Source organism: Endocarpon pusillum (genome assembly GCF_000464535.1).
Source record: "Endocarpon pusillum Z07020 unplaced genomic scaffold scaffold5526, whole genome shotgun sequence".
Lineage (NCBI taxonomy): Eukaryota > Fungi > Ascomycota > Eurotiomycetes > Verrucariales > Verrucariaceae > Endocarpon > Endocarpon pusillum.
This window is the reverse complement of record NW_006916523.1, coordinates 68,116-90,857: the sequence shown is the minus strand read 5'-3', so window position 1 is coordinate 90,857 and position 22,742 is coordinate 68,116. Positions and strand designations below refer to the sequence as shown.

At 49.8% G+C, this 22,742-nt stretch overlaps 8 protein-coding genes across 8 annotated transcripts; 3 read left to right on the top strand and 5 right to left on the bottom strand.

The window, feature by feature from the left end:
* Positions 1-822: 822 nt before the first annotated feature.
* EPUS_01842 (uncharacterized protein) lies at positions 823-2,790 on the bottom strand (the record flags this gene model as incomplete). The annotated part of the gene is made up of 8 exons (XM_007806579.1): positions 823-941; positions 1,002-1,217; positions 1,264-1,372; positions 1,424-1,489; positions 1,537-1,687; positions 1,741-2,285; positions 2,349-2,431; positions 2,556-2,790. The coding sequence occupies 8 exons, from the start codon at positions 2,788-2,790 to the stop codon at positions 823-825; spliced, it is 1,524 nt and encodes a 507-aa protein (XP_007804770.1).
* A 567-nt stretch (positions 2,791-3,357) lies between these two features.
* Positions 3,358-4,686, top strand: EPUS_01841 (uncharacterized protein; the record flags this gene model as incomplete). Its single annotated transcript, XM_007806578.1, has 1 exon — positions 3,358-4,686. One exon carries the CDS (start codon positions 3,358-3,360, stop codon positions 4,684-4,686), a length of 1,329 nt encoding a protein of 442 aa, XP_007804769.1.
* Positions 4,687-4,778: 92 nt separating this feature from the next.
* Positions 4,779-6,286, bottom strand: EPUS_01840 (uncharacterized protein; the record flags this gene model as incomplete). Its single annotated transcript, XM_007806577.1, has 3 exons — positions 4,779-5,924; positions 5,973-6,125; positions 6,251-6,286. The coding sequence occupies 3 exons, from the start codon at positions 6,284-6,286 to the stop codon at positions 4,779-4,781; spliced, it is 1,335 nt and encodes a 444-aa protein (XP_007804768.1).
* Positions 6,287-6,969: 683 nt separating this feature from the next.
* Positions 6,970-8,652, top strand: EPUS_01839 (uncharacterized protein; the record flags this gene model as incomplete). Its single annotated transcript, XM_007806576.1, has 1 exon — positions 6,970-8,652. One exon carries the CDS (start codon positions 6,970-6,972, stop codon positions 8,650-8,652), a length of 1,683 nt encoding a protein of 560 aa, XP_007804767.1.
* A 27-nt stretch (positions 8,653-8,679) lies between these two features.
* On the bottom strand, positions 8,680-10,286 carry EPUS_01838 (Kynureninase 1; the record flags this gene model as incomplete). Its single annotated transcript, XM_007806575.1, has 4 exons — positions 8,680-8,710; positions 8,758-9,118; positions 9,177-9,654; positions 9,753-10,286. 4 exons carry the CDS (start codon positions 10,284-10,286, stop codon positions 8,680-8,682), a joined length of 1,404 nt encoding a protein of 467 aa, XP_007804766.1.
* A 462-nt stretch (positions 10,287-10,748) lies between these two features.
* Positions 10,749-11,522, top strand: EPUS_01837 (uncharacterized protein; the record flags this gene model as incomplete). Its single annotated transcript, XM_007806574.1, has 2 exons — positions 10,749-11,087; positions 11,175-11,522. 2 exons carry the CDS (start codon positions 10,749-10,751, stop codon positions 11,520-11,522), a joined length of 687 nt encoding a protein of 228 aa, XP_007804765.1.
* Positions 11,523-15,332: 3,810 nt separating this feature from the next.
* EPUS_01836 (uncharacterized protein) lies at positions 15,333-16,830 on the bottom strand (the record flags this gene model as incomplete). The annotated part of the gene is made up of 2 exons (XM_007806573.1): positions 15,333-15,504; positions 15,569-16,830. The coding sequence occupies 2 exons, from the start codon at positions 16,828-16,830 to the stop codon at positions 15,333-15,335; spliced, it is 1,434 nt and encodes a 477-aa protein (XP_007804764.1).
* A 1,766-nt stretch (positions 16,831-18,596) lies between these two features.
* Positions 18,597-22,532, bottom strand: EPUS_01835 (uncharacterized protein; the record flags this gene model as incomplete). The annotated part of the gene is made up of 2 exons (XM_007806572.1): positions 18,597-18,956; positions 19,011-22,532. The coding sequence occupies 2 exons, from the start codon at positions 22,530-22,532 to the stop codon at positions 18,597-18,599; spliced, it is 3,882 nt and encodes a 1,293-aa protein (XP_007804763.1).
* Positions 22,533-22,742: the final 210 nt, after the last annotated feature.

Genomic DNA, 22,742 nt, shown 5'->3' with positions numbered 1-22,742 from the left:
TGCCAATGGAAAACAAACTCGATTTTAGAGACTAGTCCTAATTAAGCGATTTTGTGCACATCTATACTTAATTTTGCATAGTAGGTTTTGTACGGATACTAGCGTTTTCGACCAGGGGGGGTGCAAAAATTAGGCCTGTAGCCGTAGTAGACATTATTTTAAGAAGATGACAGTTAAAATACTACGTAGAGCTAAATCATGGTCATTTGAGCTTCCTGATGATCCTTAAAATAATAAAATATCTGCAAAATCGCTAAGGACCAATACTGTGTCATTTTCAGAGCCCTTCTGCCGGTAAGTACTATCAGTACTAGTACTACTAACTAGTAAGCAGTACGGAGGCGTGCATCAAAAGTCTTCAATATACGCTAACTAGGATGTGTGAAAGCTAGCCCTTCCTGTATTAGCCTATTAATAGTAGCCGAGGGGGCGTAAGGATGGTCCGGGGCGGGATAGCTCAAGCTTGGCTGACATAGGCCTGTAGGTCACCTCAAGCCACCTAAGAAGGGCCCTAGCTGTCTCTAATTAAGGGGGTCATGACAGCGGCTCTAGGGCTCTATCTCAATAGCGCATCCTTTACACAACGCTAAAGCTTAGATCCAGTGTGCTAGTAGCACTCTAATTTTAGCGTATATTGAAGACTTTTGATGCACGCCTCCGTACAACTCACCCGATTCCTCATCAATATTTTCGACTCACTACAATGGATTGAAGGACTCATCCAACACAACGTAAGTTGCAGGTATATGTTGAGCAGCCGCACTCTGCATCTTCAAGCGGTATTCTGCGACCTAGTCTCCGATCTTTGTGCCTTCTCTGTGGTCATGAATGTGCACCAAAATCCCAAAACCGTATTTCCATCTCAGTAGCCCGTATGAAAATCTTTACCAGCTCCTCTATCCTCGCAGGTGACTGCTTGCAGATGCTCGACTCGATAAGTGCTGGCACGTATTAGCTAGACTTCTTACTAAGGCTAAGAGCCATGCCCGCTCGTTACATACCTGAGCCTTTTCGAACTGCCTCCACGTAGTCATCTGCAACATAGTTTTCAATCCATTTCCAGTATGGATTTCCCTCTTTCACGCTGTCAGCACTTGAATGAAGACGCTGAGCGGCGGCGCCATATCCCAGCAGACAGGGGGCGAGCGCCATCTGAAGAGCGAGCCAGTCTTGTGATTGCCCAACATCAAGCACATATCGGCTGTATGCTACGCAGGCTTGGCAAGGTCAGCCATTGTAAAGAAAGCTGGGAGAAATTGTCACCTTGGCTCTCCTTCTGTTTCTCTATATCAGAGCGTGATAGTCCGAACTGTTGGCAGTAATCAAGGTGCAAGGACATCTCCCGTTCGATATGCAGTACGATGTGCGCTGACTAGAGCTATATGAGCCCAAAGTTATCCTTCGCAGTGTGGACTGAACTTACTGCTGATATGGAGTCCATTGATGTGCTCTTATACGCTGCTAAGGCGTTCGTTCTTGCAAAGTGAGTCTGTATGACCATCAGACCTTTCCCTTGGCACAAGGGAAGTGACTTACAAGATACAAGTAGTCCTGAACGAGATAATTCTTGAATAGGTCTCTCGGCAACGTGCCCTGGGCCAACTGCTGGACGAATCCGTGTTGCGTGTAACTGTTCCACACATGCCTAACGTCTGGCCTCTGAAGAAGAAACTCGATAAATCGTCCACTGTAGAGTATCAGCGAGCACAGGAGAGGATGAATATGTAGCTCAAGACTTACGGTGCAAAGGGCAAGTGGTAAGTGGAATGGAAATGGTTAATAGGTCCATTTCCTCTGCCCAACGTCTTGCTAGTCGTGATGCCCGCCTCGACGTATCTGCATGCATTTCTGACTGCAGCCGGCAGTTCCTGGTCGGAAGCTATGTTCGCAGCAATCGCCGATGCCAATGAACAACCAGTCCCGTGTGTGTTCTTTGAAGTCGAGTATTGTGCTTCGACGAGAGTATAGTCGGAGCCATCGTAGAGGATATCCACAACGACGGAAGCATTGTCGTCTGATCTTGGCTTTGTATAGTCTTTTGCTAGCGGAATATGGCCTCCTTTCAGGAGTACTGCTTTTGGTCCAAGACCATGGACTTGCTTCGCAAGGGTCTTTGCCTCGTCTAGGTTGCTAGGATTCTTAACGTATTCATCGGCATCTCTTAGTAACAAAATAGCTTCCGGTATGTTGGGGGTTAGTATAGTGGTCACAGGGAGCAATTTTTTTCGTAGTATTCTGACCGCGTCCCCTGGCAGGAGCTGAGCACCACTGGTCGACACCATCACCTGCGCGTCTCATGAGCTCTTCTGGACAGAAGGCATCCCACTTATTGCAATTTCATAACATACAGGGTCAAGAATGATAGATTTAATATCATACTCTTGTAGTGTGTCTGCGATAACCTCAATGGTTGCGGCCGATGCTAGCATTCCTTGACTCAATGGCAGGTCAGTCTTCCAAAACTGATCTCCTCTGCAGCACGCATCGCAGCTGCATGGAAAGTTCCATGGCTGTTCGAGGGCTGGGCGGCTATAGCTTCCTCATCAAGTACGTACCCATCTTGACGACATCGCAACCAATGTCGTCCATCACTTGCCTGATCTGCTTTCCCACGAATTTTGGTGGCACAACATGTATGTCTCCGACACCGAGCGTGTTCTGTGCCGTCAAGGCCGTAGTAGCAGTCATCGTGTATATCTCATGGGCAGCAAGGACCCTCTGGTCAGCTTCCAAACCGGCTCCACCGGAGGAATCCGACCCAGCGATGACAAGTACTCGTCTAACTGACATGTTGACAACTAGGCTATGTGCGGTTATACCGAGCAGGATCATCCAGGAAGAGCCCTTGGAAGCTGGACGAGGTTGTTGTACAGCGATGGAACGTCATCACAGGAATTGATGCCAAGGTTTTTATTTATTGTTACCGGTGCACAGAAAAAGACAGATTCGATAATCTTTGGAAGGCAAGAGTATTTATTATTTTACCATTTGATCTCGTGAGGTGATATACCTTGGGCTACCATATCTACTCCTTAAAGATCCTCCTTTACGCACGTCAAGGCTGTTACTTTCGACCATCATTCTGTCGAATCATCTTGATCTTGAAGCTCCTGTTGCCTGTCAAGACTCTGATCTTGAGACCAATCAAGGCAGTACTGGCAAGCGTTAGCTGACACTCTGCTGAAAGATGCGCATCTTAGAGTGCATGAGGATCCGTTTCCGAGGTGTTACGAAAATCAATCCGGCTGGACGGTCATACTCGTGAATTACCAAGTTCGAGATAGAATTCAGCGCTTGCCTGCTTCATACGGCATTATCCTCGCAAATAAGCGGTCCGACTCGAGCTCAGTCGTGACCATGACTACCAGACTCTGGGCGCTTGGCTCCAACTCATCAGGACAACTAGGCGTTGGTCATTACGAAGACGTCGACACACCAACACCATGCAGTTTTATCCACACCCAAAGCCTCTATGGTACCACGAGCAGTGCAAAGGCCCACATGGAGCAATCAGACGCCTTGAGATCACCTGTCCGCAAGATTGTGGCAGGTGGAAACCATACCATTGTCCTCTGCGAAAACGGTGCAGCGTATGCCGCTGGTAATGGAGAAGCGCTCGGCGAATGTGTTGATCTCGCATCGCACCCTTCAGTCTCTGCTGAGCTGAGCTCTCAAGACCTGACACCATGTTTTAAAAGGGTAACGTGGTGGGAGAATTCTCAGCTACTAGATACTTTCGTTGACGTTTCCGCGACATGGACCGCGAGCTTTTTCGTCACCCCGCCCCAAACTCAGGATGGATATGTTGTCCGTCTTGGTCGAATATATGTCTGCGGAAAGGGCGAGAAAGGCGAGCTCGGTCTTGGGAAGTATATCTTTGAGACAGCAAAGCCAAGACAGGTGGCAGTGTTTGGCGATAAAGACTATCCCAGGTGCTATATCAGTACAGACGTTGAGAGAGTCCCGCTCATACCAGGCACCCTAACGGGTATTTGGAGTAGTGTAGCTTATACACTAACCTGTTCGACAGATGAAGTTCATGTCTTTGGCTGGGGCAGTTGTCGAAAAGGTCAGCTGGGGAATAGCACGAAGGCCGACAAGGAGCTCTGGAAACCAAGACGGGTCACTGACGAGGATATCAAGCAGGACACGGAGATTGACAGGATTTTTACGGCAGCTGTGGGAAAAGACTTTGCGTTGTATCAAGGAACTCATGGTAAGCAAGAAGATACGGTGATAGAATGGAGACTGCTAGGTGGGAATAGCGTTCTGAAAAGCGATGGAGACGATGTGAAGAGTTTCCTTGCAGACTTGAGCATACCAGTACCGAGCGCAGAGATGGTGTGGCCAAGGACGAGTCTGTATGCGAGTTGGTCGAATGTCTATATTTTGGAGAGTAGGACGAACAAGGTGAAAGCTCTGGGAAGGAATGATCACGGTCAACTGCCACCAAAGCAGCTGCCGGGAGTGTGGACCATGGCTGCGGGAAGCGAACACTGTGTAGGCTTGACACCCGAAGGGGGAGTTGTGACATGGGGCTGGGGTGAGCACGGGAATTGCGGAAGGAGGAGCGACGAGACTGGGCAAGGCTGGAGTGTGTTGTCTCTACCTGCCGTGAGGACTGAAACAGCTGCTGGAGTTGGTGCAGGATGTGCAACGACTTTTATCTGGACTGCTGAAAAGTAAGACAGATTTCTGCTCTCATTTTCTTGTTCTGGACAACGACGGATTAGAAGCTTGTTGGGAACAGCACACAACAGACAGTGACCCATGATCAACTAGTCGAAAAGGCCTTTTAGCTGTGAAAGCCTCTGTGTCGGAGCTATTCCCTGGCCATTTGGTGCCTCCCTTCTGCTCCGTCCCGAACCTTGGAGCGAAGTGGCTGTTTCGCTATCCCGAATTCGCCGTGCAGCCCCTGAAGGCAGAGACCCGCGTCCACTCGCATCCCAGGTAATAAAGTCTTCTTGCTCAGCCGTATAATTGTCATGTTCATCCCAGAAATGCTCATCTTCGCCGGCAGGGAAAAACAGACTGTGTTGATCTAGAACGGCCGAAGGGGCTCCTGGGGTGCCGGTAGGGAAGGTTTGCTGGGCCTTTGTGTTTGTGGGCATCGATTGACTTAGCTGAGGTGCTCCGACTGTGTCTGCAACGGAGACGTTTGCCACTGGTGGAGGCATGATCGTGGCCGAGAGTGTAGGCGTTGGATCTCGGTCAATCAGATGTTGATCCGTGCTCTGGGGCTGTGGTCTCTGAACTGGTCTGACAGACAAGTCCCTGGCAGGAGTACTTGCCCTTATCGCAACAGCAGCAGAAGATACATTGGCAGGTGGACCTCTTGTCATAAGTGTAAACTCGCAAAGGATGCCATCGACCTCATAAGCAATCTGCATGGGTCGATTCCCTCTGGAGTATCTTGCTGTGACGCTGGCTCCTAATGCATCCGCATGGCTGACGATGGCGCGGAAATCTCGGACTACTATGCCGACATGTAGGCCTTCTTGGACGCTGAAATTATTAAAATCTTTCCTTTCAATGGCGACGGATGTATGCATAGGTAGCTTGAAGATTTCTCTGCCGTCTGTGATCCTCTCTGTGTAGCTTGTAAAGTTCACTTTCCCTTTCTCAAATGACCAATCCAACTGGTCAGTTGTTACACCAAAGTACTCCACAATGTCACGCAGCGTACGGGCCGACGTGGTCCAATGATTTGGGGAGTTCGCGCTATCGAAACTTGCTCGAAGCACATTTGTTGGCTCATAGATCAGTTTGTAGGTCTTGACGACGCCATGCCGGCAGATCATGCGGATGATAAGGCGACATTTGGTCTTGTCCGCCCGTGCTTGTAACTCAAACTCGCATCGTTCAAGAGCTGTCTCCTTCTCCTTGGTGTCGAGGTTTCGCTTCTTGAAGATGGATAGAAGTGCCTGGTTAAATTTAACAACGGAATAGTACACTGTGTACAGATAACTCACCCTGTTCTGCAACGTACAGCCCCATGTTTCATCGACTGAAGGAGTGTTGAAGGTCTGGTCCGCCTGAAATTTGTACTTGGCAAAAAAGGAGAGAGCATTTAAAGTAAAGCAGACATGCGCAGATTTGGACGAGTTGAGACAGGAAATACGAAGCTAGGAAGATGAGCAGACGACAAAAGGAACGGAAATGCAAATCTCACACTACTCGAGCTAGCTTCGAGCGATATGTTCTCGTCGAATCTTATGAGACAGGTTAGAACATCATGGAGATGGCCTACGCCGCCAGGCAGAACAGTAAAGGATAGAGAAGGCATAACATCCGGTCATGGTGCAGGTTACAGTCGACCACCAGGCACAGGCTCACCGGCTAATCAGCTCTGAAATAGCCCTCGAGACACCGAGGCGTGTCGTAATTCTGGATAACACGCGTTGCGCGCCGCAGGTGACCATAAGTCTTCATAAGTCTTGACCGCGATAAGATATTTTTTTATTAATAGAAAATTTCTGCTTAAAATAATTAGATATCCGTGAGGTAAAGTTCAAAGAGAAATCATTTAAAAAGATTTAAAATTTTGTATGAGGTCTCATACAAAATTTCATAAAATTTTTGATTTTTTCAAGAATTTTGCGTTTGAACTTCAGCTCACGGTTATCTAATTATTTTAAGCAGAAATCTTCTGTTAGAACAATAAAATTTTATCAATTTTCTAGTATTCTACAAATTTTCAAATATAGTTGCCGCCTAGCAAAAGCTTTTAAAGATATTTTAAAAGTTCCACTTTTTGGTGTGGTCCCACACAAATTTTGATGTCGGTCGGATACTTTTGATCTAGTACTGTATGTTACAGCGCTGACCCGTCTCTCGGTACTCGATACGTCTGGATCTATTCTGAAGCCGGCCTCCTGTTAGGACCTGTCTTTTTCTACTTGCGTAGCTCGCACCAACAAGAGTCCTTCTTCACGCGTTGAATCTCGTGTGGCTCAACCGACAGTCAAGATGCCTGTCCGCCACTTGCCGGAGGAAATTCTGATATTGATATTTGAAGAGCTTGGGCGAAGGAGAGACTTCCCAACACTGTTCGGATGTGCTCTCAGCAGCGTGTCATTTTCGGAGCCGGCGCTGAAAATAATGTACAGAATCAATGAGCAATCTCCCTTGATTACCGAGACTGACGAGCTTGAAAATCTTCGGCGACGTCAGCCTGGCAACTTTGATATCAAGTCAGCTCAACAAGAGTCGCAACTTCGAAAATGGGCCCTGCTTTGGCGATCAATCATCAGATCAAGTCTCAGCGCCACCTACAAACCATATTGTCTATACATTCGCTCCTTGAACCTTGACAATCTAAAAGACCTCCTTCAAGAGGGCAAGTTCTCAGGCAAGATAGAACAAGACTTTTTTGCAGGCGAACTGCAGGATTTTCACCTTCGGACAGAGCTAATCTGTACCCAGCCAACGAAAAACAGGCATAAAATTCGCCTAGTTGTGGATTTCATGCCTATCCTCCATGCAGTGGGAGAGGCTATTACAAAGAAAACTATGTTACTCGAAGAGCTCAGAGGTCCTATCAGCAAGGAGTTTCTCCCACAGTGGATACGACGGTTGCCCAGGCTGCAAGTCCTCCACTTACAGCAAGGCCATGTTCTGACCGCAGAAGCTCAAAACGCCATCAGAGAAAATTGCCCTTCGTTCAGAAGTCTCGAACTTTATGCGTGGACGGAGGCCAAAGCGGATGAGCACCTTGCAGCCCTATTAAGCACAACTTCTGGTTGGCAAAATTTCGAGCTCTATAGCGGCTCGGACATTGGCAGGATGTCTCTCACAGCCATGAACCATCATGCAAGCACACTGACGTCGATAAAGCTCATGGGGCTCAACGACGATGGAGTCAGATCCCTTGGTTGTCTGAAGGAGTGTACTGCCCTTCAAAAACTCGAGTTGGAGGCTGCTAGATCATTCGTTCAACTGGAAGACCTCGAGAATGACGCATTCTTGAAGATTGTAGCCTGGTTGAATAACTGCTGCGATCTCAAGGAGTTGGCATTGAATAATTTCTATGATGGACCAGCGATCCTGGCCGAAACACTGGCCACCCGCAAGTTCACTCTCACTAGTCTCTCCCTGAATAAATACATTGCCAGCGGTGACAAGGCAGTCGCATTTCATGCAGCCATTTCAGAACAACTTAGTCTTCAGAGAGTGTACCTGAATGGTGATGGGGAGGACACTACAAACGAAGAATTGCAAGTGCTGGTCAATGCTCTCAGCCGGCTGTCGTGTCTGCAGGTCCTGGATTTGAATCAGATGTCTGACAATTTCAAGGATCACCATATCACCACCCTTGCTTTGAACCTTCCAAGTCTGGAAACGTTTTATCCCAGTGGTTCTGCAATCACCGATAGTGTCTTCCAGGCACTTGCCGGACTTAAAAACCTCAGAGATATGCAGTTCTGTGGTGTAACACACTTCACCGCCACAGGGATTGCCGACTTCATCTGGACTCTTGATTCCACAACCAACAGCGGACTGACTCTGGGCTTGTGGGCGGTCGACGCGGATCACATGCTGTCAAGTGATGCAGAAGCCTTCTTGCAGGAACTGATCAGCACAAGACTGAACGGCCGCTTCTGGGTGACATCATGTGGAGAAGATTCAGACTTTGAGTCAGAAAGCGACTGATGGTGACATTACAAGAGAACTCATCTTTCACGCTGCTTGACGGCTTTCTGACAAGCTTCTAAAAAGATTTGCGAGAACTCCCAGACATCCACAAAGCTGTTGTACAAAGGCGCTGGGGCGATCCTAACAACATCTGGCTTCCGCTCATCTACAACCACACCGTTGCTATCGAGCTCCTTGAGGATAACGCCAAGCAATCCAGGTTCCAATCTGACACTCAGCTGGGCGCCTCTCTCATCCGAATTCTTGGGTGTGAGGATGGTGAATGGCTTATCCTCGGGGAGAGCATCTATTGGAAATCGTAGTAGCAAGCTTTCCAGATATTTCGTAAGGGAGATGGACTTCCTTCGCAGCTCCGCCATTGATGTCATATGGAATACCTCCAATGATGCAATGCATGCGGTGAGATCAAGAATGCTTGGATTCGAAAGCTGGTAGCCCGCAGCTCCTGGTCGAGGAACAAACTCTATTCATGGTTAATCGGAAGCTCTTTGAGATCAGAATACTGCATCGTGAACACGCACTCTTATCCATCTCGAATCTTGTCTGTTTATCGGCTCCCCACCACCCGCAGAGTCGGGGCCGATATCTTTCCTCCCTCGTAGAAGCGCTCATGTCCACCCGTCCATGCTTCTCGTGCACGAAGAGCGCACCGATCGAGCCCGGCCCAGAGTTCAGATACTTGTAATTACACCACACGGCGAAGTCGACATCCCAATCATGCAACCTCAAACCCACATTCCCTGCTGCATGCGCACAATCCCAACCAATCAGGATTTCTTTGGAGTGAGCATGTCGGGTTATGGTGGCGATGTCTAGATACTGGCCTGTATAGAACTGGATACCTGGTAGCAGGATTAACGCGGTACGATCCGCGTGAATGTCAATGGTTTCCAGAATCTGTTCTGTGGTGATGATGGCTTTGTCGTCCTGTGGTTCGATCATGATCATGGCATCTTTAGCATCGAAGCCGTGCTGCGAGATTTGCGACTCCACGGCGTACTACAGGAGACAAGCATGTCAGCCTCAGAGCCAAAACTGATACGCACCTCCGAAAGAGAAGCCGTGAAGCACGTGGATTGGGCGCAAAGTCTACATACATGATCGCTGGGAAAGGATTTCCCCTCCAGAATAATCTTATACTTCTCCCTCGTTGGCTGATAGAAACCCGCCATCACAAGATGCAGGTTCGAAGTTAAAGTCCCCATCACTGCGACCTCGTCTTCCCGTGCCCCAACAATGGGTGCCATAAGCTTGGCGGCATAGTCATCGACATCCACGAAAGGTGGTAATGCCGAATCGGAGTGGTTTCTGAAATGACCTGTGACCCCCTTCGTGGACCATGCTGTCAGAAAGGATGAGACACGCTGTTGAGTCTTTCGAGGCTGCAGTCCGAGAGAGTTGCCGCAGAGGTAGATCGAGGGTGGTGAATGGGCCTCTTGTGGATCGGTAGATGAGAGGGTTGGGCGCTTGAGATCTGCTTTACTCGGGATGATGAATTCATGGCGGAAGTTTCTGAGAGGATCGTGCGCATCGAGTGACTCGGCGTATCCTCTGCTGTTTGCACGGATGTCCACATCCGCGGCAAGGGGAGGGCCGTGCTTGATCTGTTCGACATGGTGGCGCGAACCCATCTCGAAGTCGGTCCCCCAACAGCCTCACATATAGCCGATGCCCAGCCCGACACTTCAAGCGACTGTACTTAATTTCTCTGCTGGAGTATGAGTAGAGGTAGGATATCTGTGTCTTGTGAGTGAACATCTATCACGAGGATTGCATGACCATTTAACCGCTGAGGGCACAAGTCGTGGTGCGGGGAGACCTGGAAGGGGGACGATGCCGCCCGAGGCCCATTGACAGATTTGGTGTCACCCTTGGCGAAGCAGCGAGTGCCAGTATCAATGGGAATATAACGCTGGTCATTACCAGTATATAAGTCCCGCTTAATTTGTCAGTCAAAGCTACGCCAAGAGCGACACCCAATTTGTTAGTGGGCCTCGGCCCGGGGGCTTGTCTCCAGAACTGCATCACTGACAAAGCATACATCTTCTGTTCAACTCCCGCTACCAACCTGTCGTCCGAAGAAGCAAGATAGCATGTCGCACCCATCCGCTTCAATGGCTCGACGGCTTCTCTGCCAGTCTCCTGCTGCGTTCTTCCGTCATTGCCGGTCCAATGCGTGTCAGAGTTCGGTCCGCTGTTCCAGTGCAGTTGCCGCTCCTCAGAGAACTTATCATAGCGCACGACAACTTCCAAGCTTACAACGTCTCGAAAAGTCGTCATTTTTATATTTGTTTGTTATCCCACGCCCTAACGGTCAGGCTCGGCCTTTTAAAACCGCTACACCTACATGCGCAACGACTGTTCTGCAAAATCCAAGGTTGGATGAGCATGGAAATGAGATGACCATTGAAATCTCCGATAGAGCAGCAAAGGTACGCACATCGAATTGCAGATCGCTCTTTTCCTGGTCGAAACGTATGGAGATGTACCTCGATCGCTAACATATACTGCCAACGCAGCGCCTCCAACAGATAACTTCCTCATCCTCTAAGTCCATGTCCGGCCAGAACCCTCCTCAACACAACCATCTTCGAGTCTCCGTGACCTCTGGCGGCTGCCATGGTTTCCAGTACCTCATGTCCCTAGAACCTTCTACAGCAATCGAAAACGACGTGGATACCATATTTGCCTCGCAAGATTCACCTGGATCTGCTAAGGTGGTGATGGATGAAGCAAGCCTGGAGTTGTTAAAGGGGAGCACAGTTGACTATACTACAGAGCTGATTGGAAGCCAGTTTAAGATTGTAGGTAATCCAAGAGCGAAGAGCAGTTGTGGATGCGGGACGAGTTTCGACATTGAGGATTGATGGATGGGATCACACCATTTTGCTAGCTATACCAACACAAATGACCTTGGCGCAGAGTTCGAAGACTGGCATATCCGCCTACCAGATCATACAAGCTTATAGCACAGCACAGAGCGCTAACCTCAGGGACTATGCAGGCTTCATGCCCATGGTAATCTCCTGCAGAAATTTGGCCTTCGCAAAAGCCTGCTCCGGACTAACCCATATGGATATGTAAAGGAAAGTCTGATGATATGTTCCACGGCGGACGTGCATGAGCTTGGTCTACACGAAGTCCGGGACTGTTGGAAAGCATCGAAGTCACAGCCCAAGCACTGCTTGTAGGGACGGTGGTGCCTCAAGATATTGCTACAAGTATATTCGTTCATGCTCCGAAACTGACCCGTGGGGCTGGTGTTGGGTGCTAGCCACCTTTGACAGGTATATAGCGGCTAGTAGCTCAATCGATATTTACCTCTCTTTTCGTTGGGCAACGCCGGTTCACGACACTGAGGTAAAGGTCCCAGGCATGATTCCAACGAAGGAGAGGTCGAAGTGACTACCATGGGCAGCCGGAAGACAGTCAGTCTGATTGTCAGTTACCATGTTGGAGCTACTGCCAGTCAGATGCTAAAATCCTGCATGGGCTCGATCCGGATCAAGGGCTCGGTCGCAGAGTATCGGCATATGTGTCATACGGGATCTTGGTGCTCACTGTTGCCATACAGCTCTTTGGGCCTGTGCTCCCATCGTTATATGACGACCTACCATGGCTGCTGGTGGACGTTAACCGAGGACGAAATCTCAGGGGCAATGGGATAGCTAGCACTACCCTCTCTTAACAACCCTAAGTGGGCGGAAGGATCGAGGAAAGAATCTGTCGATTCAGTCTGGCGTGTTTATTGCAGTAGCACTTGTCCCAAAGTTCCATTGACGGACACTGAGCTCGGTAGCTCGAAAAGCCGTATCTTTGCAGGGAGCTGTACTGCTGGACTTGGAAGGCTAGTAGCGTCATCTACGACGATCGGTGGAAGAAAAGTGTAGTCCCTACTGAACATTCAGAGACTTGAAGTCCGGCAGCAGCAAAACAAAAGGGTGGCATGTACGACGTTGCCAAGCTGTCAAGAAACGAGCAACTGGAACTTGAAGTCGGCTTTGGCTCCGCAATTGCTTACTACGTAGTAACTTGTGTTTTTCACTACTAAGTTAGTATTAGTATAGCAGATCTTCACCTCGAGAATCGGAATCTCCCGGGAGTTACACGACATTTCCGGAGCTCCGAACCGCAGAAATCGGGCAGTTGTAGCCGCATTAGGTTGTTATACGATCTTCAGGATCTTCAGGGTCTTCAGGCCTTCGCAAGGATACCTGGTCCATCAGCTGCGAGGTTCCAAAGTTCCTCGATCAACCTCGGCGATGTGCAGAATGGGCTATATGTACTTGGGTATGTTGGTCAGCTCCGATTGCGAGTTGCGACAGACGTCGGGCTCGGAGAATAAGTGGCCTAACGTAGTGTCAGGAAGACATGCGCCAGGGGGCCTATGAGAGAGCCGTTGGGCGAATTCCGTGCATATCGAGCCTCAAGACGGCAAAGCTGCAAGATACCGATGACTGATCTTTGCGGGACGCGTAATCCGGGACGGCGTGGTACAGAGTCCATGCAAGTCCTGACAGCATCAACGTTCTAGCATTCCGGCTTTCACCACGCGCCGTTCGACTTTTTGCCCCCAAGAAAAGCAAGTCTTTTGTTGGGAGTACCTGTCAGCATACAGCCCATGGCGACACTGTCCGCTGCTTCCCTCTCTCCACTTGCCTATTCAACTCGGGCCTCCTGTGAAGCTTTCGTACTACTGGCCTCAACATATGCCAGACCCATAGTAGAAGGTTCTTGGTGTCTCATTGACCAGAGTGGCACTACCTTTCGAAAATTGATTTGGACACGCGCGGCTAGCTGTCACTCAATTGTCAACCATTGTCAACCATCGACGATGCAACCGTGACGTTCCGGAAACCTGACTCCACACGGGTTGTGGCCATATCACCGACAGCCCTGCCAGCCGCTAAGGCAGAAGAAAACTGTACAATGCGCGCAGCCTCCACTTTCTGTCATGCTATCCCTGGTAGAAGTCTCTGTGCAAGAGTACGTCACACTCACACACGAGCTCCACCATGTCCATTATGCGGGCTGACAGGAACAGCGATACCCGCAACAACCTCGTACATGGGATGTGCTTGACAGAAAGAGATCTGCGACCCAGCGTTGAGGTGTGACAACTATCGATCTAGCGCGTTCTTACATGGCGTTGAGAAAAGATCTGCCTTGATCTGTATCACATCTCGTCCAAGGGAGCCGCACGTCATGAGTCATCATCAATTGCGCCATCGTACCCCATCGACCACCATACCAGAGTCCAGTGGCTGACCTAGTCTCATTAGTCTCATTCAGTTGCAGTCTCATTCCCAGAAACTCACACCTCCCCCTCATCTATCTTCACGTGGAAGCGGAAGCAGAAGCTTGCACCGTAGCTGCCTGCTATGACGGAACTGTGTTTTCCCCTCCCAGTCTTCTCTTCTGTTCTGCCCCTCCCTCCCCCTCCTCCGTCATATTCTTCCCCACCCGCCCTCTCCCCCCTCACTTCACTTCAGACGGCCCCAAAGCCAGTAACAAGGTAAGCTACTAGCCCCTTTGAGCGTAGAGTCCATACACATTTTCAGCCAGCCAGCCAGCCAGCCAGATAGGCAAGCTGAAAGAGCAGACTTAAAGAGAGGGCTACTTACTTTGCATGAGGAAGGAAAGAAAAGGAGAAGGAAGGAACGTACAACAGTGAAAACAACGTCAGGTCAATGTGCCGTAACGTAACGTAACATAACATAATATCCTCTGATCGCCGAGCCAGGCGATTTGGTAGCTAAAGTGGTAAGTAAGAAAGAGAGAGAGAGAGAGAGAGAGAGAGAGAGAGAGAGAGAGAGAGAGAGAGAGAGAGAGAGAGAGAGAGAGAGAGAGAGAGCAGGCCTAAGAAACAGCTCCAGAAGAGCTCCAGAAGCAGGGCGGATAGAGAAGAGAAGTCGACATTGGACGGAACGAAGGAGTAGCGGTGGAGGGAAAGACATCAATCAGGAGGCACCTCTGGTATACCGGTTGGGACACAGAAAAGTAGCCGGAGCTGACCTTGGTTAACATAACGTCTTATATACGCCATGGCATGTTTGGAGTAGAGGCAGCGGCCGCAATCCATCAAGATGCCATAAAGTTTACTCAACTTGAGGTGAAGAGTCTGGTAGAGTCTTGGATTTCATTTTATAATATCTCCTACTTGAAGGAAGGAGTCTGATAGAGTCTTAGATTCTGATTTTGTATTGTCCCCAGTTCGAGGTAAAGAGCCAGATAGAGTCTTGGATGTTGGTTGACCTTGTCTCTCTATTAAAATTTCCTGCCATTTGAAACGTGTACATGGCAAATCTCTCACCACTCTCTCTGATGGCGCTAATACGCACATCTTTCTCCGCCATTCTACTCTGCGATGGCAGGGCCCATGGGCAATCTTCTAACCGCCCTGTTGCGTACGACGGGACTTTGAATGATAATGGGTGCAAGTAATATGACGCTTAAAATAGCCACAGCCGCCAAGGTCACCAACGCCTTGCAAATGTAGCCGTATACGCTGCCAATGGGAATCGATTCTGAATGCTCGACAAAAGTGACGTTGATGGAAAACGTGATGGAGGTGGTGTAGATAGAGACGACTGATGTGATAAGAATGACAAGGACGGTGAGTCATAACACGACGCAGGAGGAAGTGTGAGACCTGTGAAATCGGAGAGAAATGTCAGTCAGTTTGGTTGTTCAGCTTCGGGCAATGCATCCTCGGTGGTTTCATTGCTGGCCGGATCAGCTGGGGACTCGGGCTGAGAAGCAGAGGGGCTTGTTTCTTCCGCCATATCGGGCTCTGAATCGGTCTCGAGAAACTCAGGCGGTGGCATCCACCGCCGGAAATTCCCCCCACTTCAAAGCAGAAAAGCGCGTCAGGCAGACTGCAAACAATACCTAGGAAAGGGTGGCGACTTACCATCGAGCGGCTTCTAGTCTCGTTATCCACCGTGCTGTGATCTTCAGCCTCTCTCTGACGCTCGTGGTTGGCAGTAGTTGATATTTCTCATCTTCTGAGATAGGGAGCACGCTAGCAAACCAGTAGGGAAATATGGCCGGATCTGACGGAGGCGGTCCATAGACGGATATGAAGCGCTCGGCAAGCCAGGGTTCGGATGCCGCTTGTGCCCTTATGATGAAGTCCAGACCAAATTGTAATAGCCGTTGAGTAGACATGTGGTTGAGTCGCCCCAGCGTGTCATTCGATGGTGGTTCCGGGCCAGCTGTCTCGCGTGCCTCCATAGCCTCCTCTTCCGACAACGGTACATCGTCGACTCTTTGGACCCTACCAACCATATATCCATCGCGCATTGCAGTCTCCAAAACCGTAAACCTTGAAACACCTTTGGTCTCGATCAGGCTGCGGCCATCCGGGAAGATCTCGATATTCTGTATGTGGAGTAGAGTACCATACTGCACAAAGTGCGATTGACCCAGTGCACCCTGCGGTCTGCCCCTTCGATTGTACATCATCATTCCAAATTTCCTGCCACCCGTCTCGATTGCTCGTCGCACCATCAATCGATACCGTGGCTCGAAAATGTGTAAGAAAGTGGGCATCTCCGGATACGCCAGCGTGCACGGAAACAACGCAACGTTCATATTGCCATCAACCATGTCTTCTTCTTTTGCGGCTGCTATGCGAAGTTGCAACAAATCTGGACACAATCCGCTGATAAGCTGTGAAGTTGTTTTGTTGGAGGGCTCGGCTTGAGCACCAGGCAGCAGCGGAATGACCCTGCGGCATGCCGGGCACAGGTTCGAATGGTCCAAAACCCGTGCCACGCATTTTCGGCAGAATGTGTGTCCACATGATGTAGTAAGGGGATCCAGCATAAGTGAATAGCATACTTGGCATTCCAACTCGACCTTGATAGCTTCTTTCAAGTGTGCGAACACGGCCACGTCGAGGGCTTCAATACTGTCCGCTTGCTTTGGTAGTGGCGTGTAGGCAACCTCAGAGTGATAGTTTAGCTCGCCCATGTCTGCAAAGGTGTATGTAGCGACCAAGCGACCGCCATTGAGGACGCGAGACCGGGGCATAACATCCATGGAGCTGTCGATGATGTTCTTCCAATGCAGCCGTTCATCCAACATCAGCGGAGCATCACTTGTCTCACACTGATAGCTTTCCATGTAGCTTCTTACCACATCCAGCAGCTTGTTCAACGTAACATCCATACTGCAATCTCCTATCGAGTGTTCCAGGCCACAGTCCTTGAAGGGACAAACAAAACCCTCCGCCCGGCCCGGATTGGATGGATACGTAATGTTTTCCCGTTTGTAGCGGGGAGGAAGACATCGGCGGCACAGGGAATATCCGCAGGGTAAGGTCATCGGTTCTCGGAGAGGGTAGGAGCATACCGAGCATTGAAAGAGCCGTATTATTGCTCGCGCATCTTTATGGGCATCAAGGCCCTGCTGCGCCGAGCTCACCTCGACGGACTCTTCATTGCTGCTCATGGACGCAGGAAGGTGGTGAGAGAAGACTCGAACGAAGGTGGTGTAGTATATCGAACGAGAATGAAGAGACGTACACTTGGATCAAACTTCATACGACCAGACAGAGCAATATGAACATAGTTGACCGGGTTCGGGAGTAGCGATCAGTACCCTGAGACGATGACGCACTCTTTTTTCTCCGGAGGGAAATAGTGCTTCTTTCGGAGAAAATATGGAGAGACCGCGTGAAGCAGCTGCTACAAGATATTGACTGGCAAATGCAGATATACGGTAGCCTTACTTGGAGGACGTATAAGTGAATGAACCGGGGTAGCTGTCTGCATGCAAGTTGGTGATATATGCCATGGTAGCGGGAGGGATGTTTGCACCGGGATGTGGGATGTGACAGTACAGCTGGACAAGGCCAACCTTGGCCGAGATATCTTATGTCCCAGAGAAGAGTGGCAATTGGTCCGTGGGGCCAGGCAATAGGTAATAATGCACGACGTTGACACTATACTTTCAAAAGCATTAAGCCTTTAAGCCACAATGGACAATAACAATGTGGACATGCCGGACAGTATAACGTCTGGTGTGCCGCCGAAAGAAATCGATGGAAGGCGCTCGGCGGCTCCTGACAGGCTGACGGAAGAGATGTGAATGGTTGGCTTGGGAGGAGAGGGGCCATTGATCATGTTTGCTAGGTTGACTAACGAAGCTGGTGGGGGTGGGGGAGTTGCTTGCGTGGGCAGAGCGTGATCTGGTATCAAGCAGATTGGTCGATCGAGAGGAAGAGTGTTGCAGTTGAGGAGTGGCACTGAAGCCCCGATGGGCGGCCAAGAGGGCGATCGTCGATCCCAACGGCGGCACGAGAGTGCACAAAAGGCCCCAGATGTGCCAACTGGTGCCCAAATTGTGGTTAAGCCGCGGCAAAGCGGGACGTCCAGGGCCAATACACCAACGATGTAGCCATCATAGACACTGCCAGTCACATATCACATGACTCCACGCTCTCGTACTATGTAGTATCCTTTGCTCTTTTCGACCTGCTCAGCTGCTCAGCTACTACTACGGTACATATTCCGTAGTGCTACGTAGTGAAACGTTGTGGTACATGTACTCCGATCCATGTGGAAGCCTGCTTACTAACTACACACTGGCTTGCGGGCGGCCGTTCTTCAACCGGACACTCAGGAGATCTTGCGACTCTTTTCTCCCAGGAGATCCGGCATGAGGCATGAGGCATGAGGTATGCGGCATTTGAACAATCACGATCTTAGTGGTGACCTACCTAGACTGCTGCCTGAGAGCCAAAAACACCTCATCTGTATGTGGTTCATGTTCCATCGCGTCCTTTGCCTATCATCCTATGCGCTCGTCCCTGTGCTGTGCTTTGCTTTGCTGTGCCGTATCATGCCAATTCCGATTCCCACGACAATGCCTGTACCGGATCTGGTGCTGAACACCAGCAGGACATCAGTCTGCGCTAGACATAGGAATGGACCTCAACCCGTACTTGCTTCCATCTCATCCTCCATATCTTCCTCTAGCACAATTCTTCTGATGATGCCTTTGTCGAAAAGATCAAGAATGAATTGTCGCTGCCACAACCGATAATGATGGCTTTCTAGCAGTGCTAATGTTTTTTTGAAGAGCGAGACCTGCTTGAAAGCATTTTGATGGCGGATTTTGAGGCCATTCAATTCGACTGCCACCTTCTTCGCCAGCACGGTATTGCCCATCTCGATGACCGCTTTCAGCACTCTGGCGTGGAAGGGATTGTCATCAATCGCGGCAGCCTTGTACTTCTCCGCGTTCTCTCTGAGTGCCTTGGACTCGTCGGTAGAGTTATGCCGGAATGTTACCTGAGTGCATTAGCATCATCCACTGGAGCAAGCAGACAGAAAGTGGATAATTACCGAACACAGCCTGCTGAGCTGGTCTGGCAAGCACAGCCCTAACGATTGGCCACGCTCGTCAACTGCCGACTTCCAACCGAGCTCCAACAGCATCTCATTTCCATGCTTGCTTCTTGACATCAGCCCGAGAACAAAGAACGCTGTGCCCCGTAACGACATCACTTCGGCGCCTTCTGCAATCCTAACTATTGAGCCAACGATTTCGGTCTCTTCGAGGAACGTTGCTCCCAATTCCATTGATCCCACATTCCCAATGGCCCACAAGCAGCCCTTTACCTTGGTAAGCGTCTCATCATCCTCTTCGTCTAGTTCGAAGTCGCGAACTACAGATGCGAAGTCGTTGAAATGGCCGGATTTCTCTAACAGCCGGCATCCCTCCTCAGTTCGAGCAAGCTCTCGATAGAAATGCGGTGGTACAACACCGAGATCTTCGAGCTCCAATATATCGTCATTACTACTGTATGTGTTCCGGCTGTGGCTAGGTTGCTCGGCATAGGCACGCGCGAGTGAGGCTTCCACCAATGTTACATACGTGTCGTTTCGGCCCAAGAACCAATCGTCCATTTCCTGGGTGATATAGTCCAGTCCGTCAAGGTAGTGGTAGCCAACAGAGGTAGACAAGAACCGAAGCAGCAGTGGTGCCCCAATCTCCCCAAGATGATCTAACGAGGGTCGACACTTTACCACGTACTCCAAATGGTCTCGACGATTGCAAGCCTCTTCCAGGTTTTTCACGGCAATCTCGCAAACTTCAACATCAGGATCGTAGAGCTGGGTGAGCAGGAGATTGAGTACCCATCTCGAGCCAGAAGCAACATCACCTGCGTTCGACAGCTCGTTACTTATGGCATATCGCCGCAATAGCTTCGTGGCGAAGATGCGAATCTGCTTGCATCCTGCTGTAAGTGCCTTTGACAGTAACACTCGAAGATGACTATCAATTGAGAAATCCATGTTCCCCAGCAGCGTCTCAACCAGGTCCTCCCGATCATGAAGGTCTACAATGTGGTAGAACATGTTAATCATATGCCATTTCTGCATCATCAAGATCCCATCGGAAGTCTGGCTGAGGGTACCGACCATGGCAAAGTATCCTCCGCTAAGGGTTTCAACCATTTGGCTTCGGTCGAAAAAGGGTGACGTAGACGTCAGGCCACTCAGTCTGTCTACTTGAGCCATACATTCTGCCACTTGCCGGAGGAGCTTATTCTCAGTCAGATATTGAATCCCCGCGGCAGTCTGCATAAGACTTTTGATGAGAGCACAGCCAGTTCTCACATATCTTTGGTTGGGTCTCGTGTTCCGCACCGTTGAGAATCGGTACTTAAAAGGCCTGTAGAAAGCAGTCAAGCGTTTCAAGAATTTGGAGTTCAGCACTTCTTCGACTCGCTTCGGATTTGTCAAAGGACCTTCAATAATGCTGTGTATGAGGTCCCATTTCCACTTGATGAATTGAATGTGGTTTGGCACTTGGGTATCGAGAACAGCTTGCCGAAACTGCTCGGCATCCATAGAGGCACTGAGTTTCGACTTATCGACCAATGGCGAACCAAGATGAATGTCCCCACGGGAATCATAAGCTCGGCTGACAGTTGTGATGCTACTGACACGGTTCAGCGTTCGATTAATACTCTCGATTTGGAAGATCAGTGCCGCGTTAATGGCACACTCTTCCGCATCGGATATCGTTCTTTCCGTCACGAGTCCGCTCAGAACCTGAATTTCAGAGCGAGCAGGCTCAGGAAGACAGTAGTTGGCCAATCTTAGAATTTCTGTAAGCAAAAGAGTGGCCTTCCGGTTTATGGCCAGATCTTCCTCGCTTTTGATCATGTTTGTTAGAGCTTCAATAAGACCAGCTCTCAGTAGTGTTGCCAGAACAAGAGTCGAGAAATGTGATGTCAGATCTTGCCGTTGAGACTCGTGATCGGTATCGTGTTTTAGCCTTTTGATCGCTGGTTCGTGGTGTGCATGTAAACCTCGCCCATATGTCGTCAATCGTCGCCCGGCCAGAAAAGTCGATGACCACGAAGGCGCCTTGATTCGAAGCACGTCAAATAGTAGTTCCAAAACTAAGTCCTTTGCCTGGATGGTAGGATATTGTAACGAACCTAGCAGTGACCTAATGGCAGCTGCGTTGTTCCTAGATAATGTTAGTAATCCTGACCATGACTTCAACATTTCTGCAACAGCCTTGACGCTTGTCTTGAGTCGCTCTTCATGCCCATTACAGTAGAGAGGATCTGTCAGTGGACCGAAAAACGTTTCGATTTCCCGGCCAGATTTCAAATACCCTCGCCGACGGGGAGCGTCGAGGAGCTTCATAAAGCCTACCGCGAGGCTTTCGGATGCATGAAACGTGCCTTCCGACAGAATCTCGGTGAGAGTGTTTAAGCCACCAGCTTGGATGAGAAGTGCTGGATCTCTCATCAAGATCTCTGCCAAAGTCAAGATACAGATATGGTGCAATCGATCATCATGTTGCTCTGCAACAGCCACTACTGCCCGAACAACGGCTCTTGAAACATCCAAGACACCATCTTTGACATCCAAAAAAGCCCTGACAAATTTGACAGCCTGCTCTCGTTCCAGTATTGCATTTCCCTTCTTCACCAGGGACAGGATCACCACCTCGTCAGTGTGAAGAGCTCGAATCGTTTTTAGTGACGATCGATCAGCGATGGCGTATCTCGTCAAGCGGTAGCCTGCTGCGACCACATCTGTACTGTCGCTAAGGAGCATCATCTGGACCCGAAGGCTGAACACGGACCAAGCAAGGTCGTATTTAAGTGTTGGATGGCGTTTGAAAAGCTCAACCAGTGTATTGGCTCGCTCGATATAGTAGTCTGGCTGCATGCCTTCAATCTCCAGCTCCTGAAGTATCTCTGTCAGTACTAGGGAGGGCGACTCCCCTTCGAAAGCATCCGACGGTGGTTCTGGATCTGGCAAATCTGGAGCGACAGGCGGCGACTTCATCGGGCTGCCACGGAAGTAACTAGACATGTGATTTCTGGGAGGCGTTGTGGGAGTTTGCGCGCGTTGAATCTCTTGGTTCAGCTCTTGATGAAGCTCGTGCAGCTTCCGCTTAGAAGAACCCAGCTCCATCTCTACCTTCTGTCTCTGCTCTTTGGTCTGCTTTGGATTCTTCGATTGCAACGCTTCCAGCATATTTTCTGTGCCCAGCTTGATCTTCATTTCCTTTGCAATCTTGTCTCGCACAACGGCTTGCCGTTGTTCTGACTCTGTAACTGGATCGTCATCGTTAGGGCCACTACTGGTAACACGGGACATGGCCAGTTCTGGTCTTGATGCTGTACTTCGAGGAAAGGATGTGGTCTTCAAGTCTGTGCTGAAGCTACCTGGAGCCACACCGGGCATTGTGCTCGTGGCTAGAGACGAACCCCTGGGTCCATATTGTGCACTACTACCCGAGTACGAACGCCCGTTCTTCGAGAGCTTCGGGATGCCATCGTCGCTTTTGCGCGAGACATGGTAGCTCGCAAAAGCGCGACTTTGCGAAGGCATCACTGAGGAGGCAGTGCTGTATTCTGGCGCCGTTGATCCATCAATACCAACGACACTCGCATACCTGCAAATCGCTTGTCCCTAGTGATGGATCGTATTGTGTGAGGTCGTTGCGCATACAGAGGGCAGACTATGCAATGTCGATGTGTCGGCGACCATGAGTTAATGAAATGGCAGTAAAGAAGGATGTTACTTTGCGACTCCCACGGT